Here is a 1,701-nt window from a genome sequence, read left to right as displayed (position 1 = left end):
ACAAGGCTTATACTCGAGTCAATAAGTTTCCCCAGTTTTTTGTGGTAAAATTAGGGGCCTCGGCTTATACGTGAGTATATATGGTATATGCTTTCAGAAACATAAGGGTTAATAGTTCATGAAATTTAATTTTTAAATATTCGATGTGACCTTTGCCCTCTTCTCGGTACAGACAGTATATGGCAGACCTGGGTAATATCTATTTATAGACGACCTTTCACCTACGCTTTATTTAATAGCTAAAAATAATTATTTACAATTAAGGCATTTGAGGTCATTGTGTGAATAGGAAAAGTTATGTCGGTTAGGATCACACCGGTGTTCCGGCCTCAGTACACCACGACGTGCCACGTTCCACCACGACGTCCCACCACGACATCCCACGTTCCCCGGTACACCACGACGTCCCACGTTCCCCGGTATACCACGTTGTCCCACCACGATGTGCCACGTTCCACCATGACGTCCCATGTTCCCCAGTACACCACGACGTCCCACCACGATGTGCCACGTTCCACCACAATGTCCCATGTTCCCCGGTACACCATGACTTCCCACATTCCCCAGTACACCACGATGTCCCACGTTCCCCAGTATACCATGACGTCCCACCACGATGTGCCACGTTCCACCATGACGTGCCACATTCCCCAGTACACCACGATGTCCCACGTTCTGCTTAAAATCAGCAGAGAGTACAAGGAGGACTCCATTTTCGTCAGAAACCAGATGAACTCCATTATAGTTTCCGCCTGTAAACACTTTTTACACGGATAGGGTTTCCCGTAAGCAGACCCAAAGAATGGAAACCCCAACATGAACCTAGTGTGACACATGGAGAGACCCCCTGTATAGTCCAATGTAAGAGACACCTCATGGAGAGACCACCTGTATAGTCCAATGTAAGAGACACCTCATGGGGAGACCACCTATATAGTCCAGTGTAAGAGACACCTCATGGGGAGACCACCTATATAGTCCAGTGTAAGAGACACCTCATGGGGAGACCACCTGTATAGTCCAATGTAGTTGCCGGCTCACCGAGAGACCAGCTGCAGCATCTCTTCCGTGTCCAGCATCTTTTCTCGAGGTTTTCCCACCTTGGATCCCTGAGCGGTCTCTGCTGCATCGATCTTTTCCCAGTCAGAGAAGGAGACGGTCTGAACTCCTGTGAGGAACGTAACAAAACCATAAGACATTGGTCAGAAGGACACGTCAGGAAATACGAGAACATTGGTAAAACTCGCACACGGACACAATGAAGAACCCACCTCGGAGGAGAAGAAGCTCTCGAATCGCTGAGGATCCTGCTCGAGGGTCTGAAAAGTTCAACGCCCCCAACTTTACATCCTCCAGCAAAGCCTGAGCGGTCTCAAAACTGTCTGTCATTGTCGTTGCGATGACACCAGTGGGGCCTCTCTTCACCCAGCCACTGCAGTACAGTCCTGCCATTAAAGTCACTATTAAAGGGGTTGTCCTGTAGTAGCCGTATAAAATCAACCTAGCAATGACTGTGATCCCTTCACTGTATCCAGCCGTCTGCTGACCATGTCCTCTCCTCCTGACTCTGCCCCTTAGAAGGAACGTCATCAGTAACGTAGATGTGCCCGTCCTTACATGGCACCAATACAACACGACAACATACCAGCACAATCCTTTACAGGATACAGTGTACAACCCAACCACTGGGTGGCAGCACAC

At 48.8% G+C, this 1,701-nt stretch overlaps 1 protein-coding gene across 1 annotated transcript; it reads right to left on the bottom strand.

The window, feature by feature from the left end:
- Positions 1-217: 217 nt before the first annotated feature.
- FDXR (ferredoxin reductase) lies at positions 218-1,488 on the bottom strand. The gene is made up of 2 exons (XM_075261835.1): positions 1,272-1,488; positions 218-1,168 (listed from the first exon to the last, which is right to left on the bottom strand). The coding sequence occupies exons 1-2, from the start codon at positions 1,450-1,452 to the stop codon at positions 1,038-1,040; spliced, it is 312 nt and encodes a 103-aa protein (XP_075117936.1). The 5' UTR covers positions 1,453-1,488; the 3' UTR covers positions 218-1,037.
- Positions 1,489-1,701: the final 213 nt, after the last annotated feature.

Source organism: Leptodactylus fuscus, unplaced genomic scaffold (assembly GCF_031893055.1).
Source record: "Leptodactylus fuscus isolate aLepFus1 unplaced genomic scaffold, aLepFus1.hap2 HAP2_SCAFFOLD_449, whole genome shotgun sequence".
NCBI lineage: Eukaryota > Metazoa > Chordata > Amphibia > Anura > Leptodactylidae > Leptodactylus > Leptodactylus fuscus.
The sequence above is the reverse complement of the archived record's forward strand: the minus strand, read 5'-3'. Positions and strand labels throughout refer to the sequence as shown.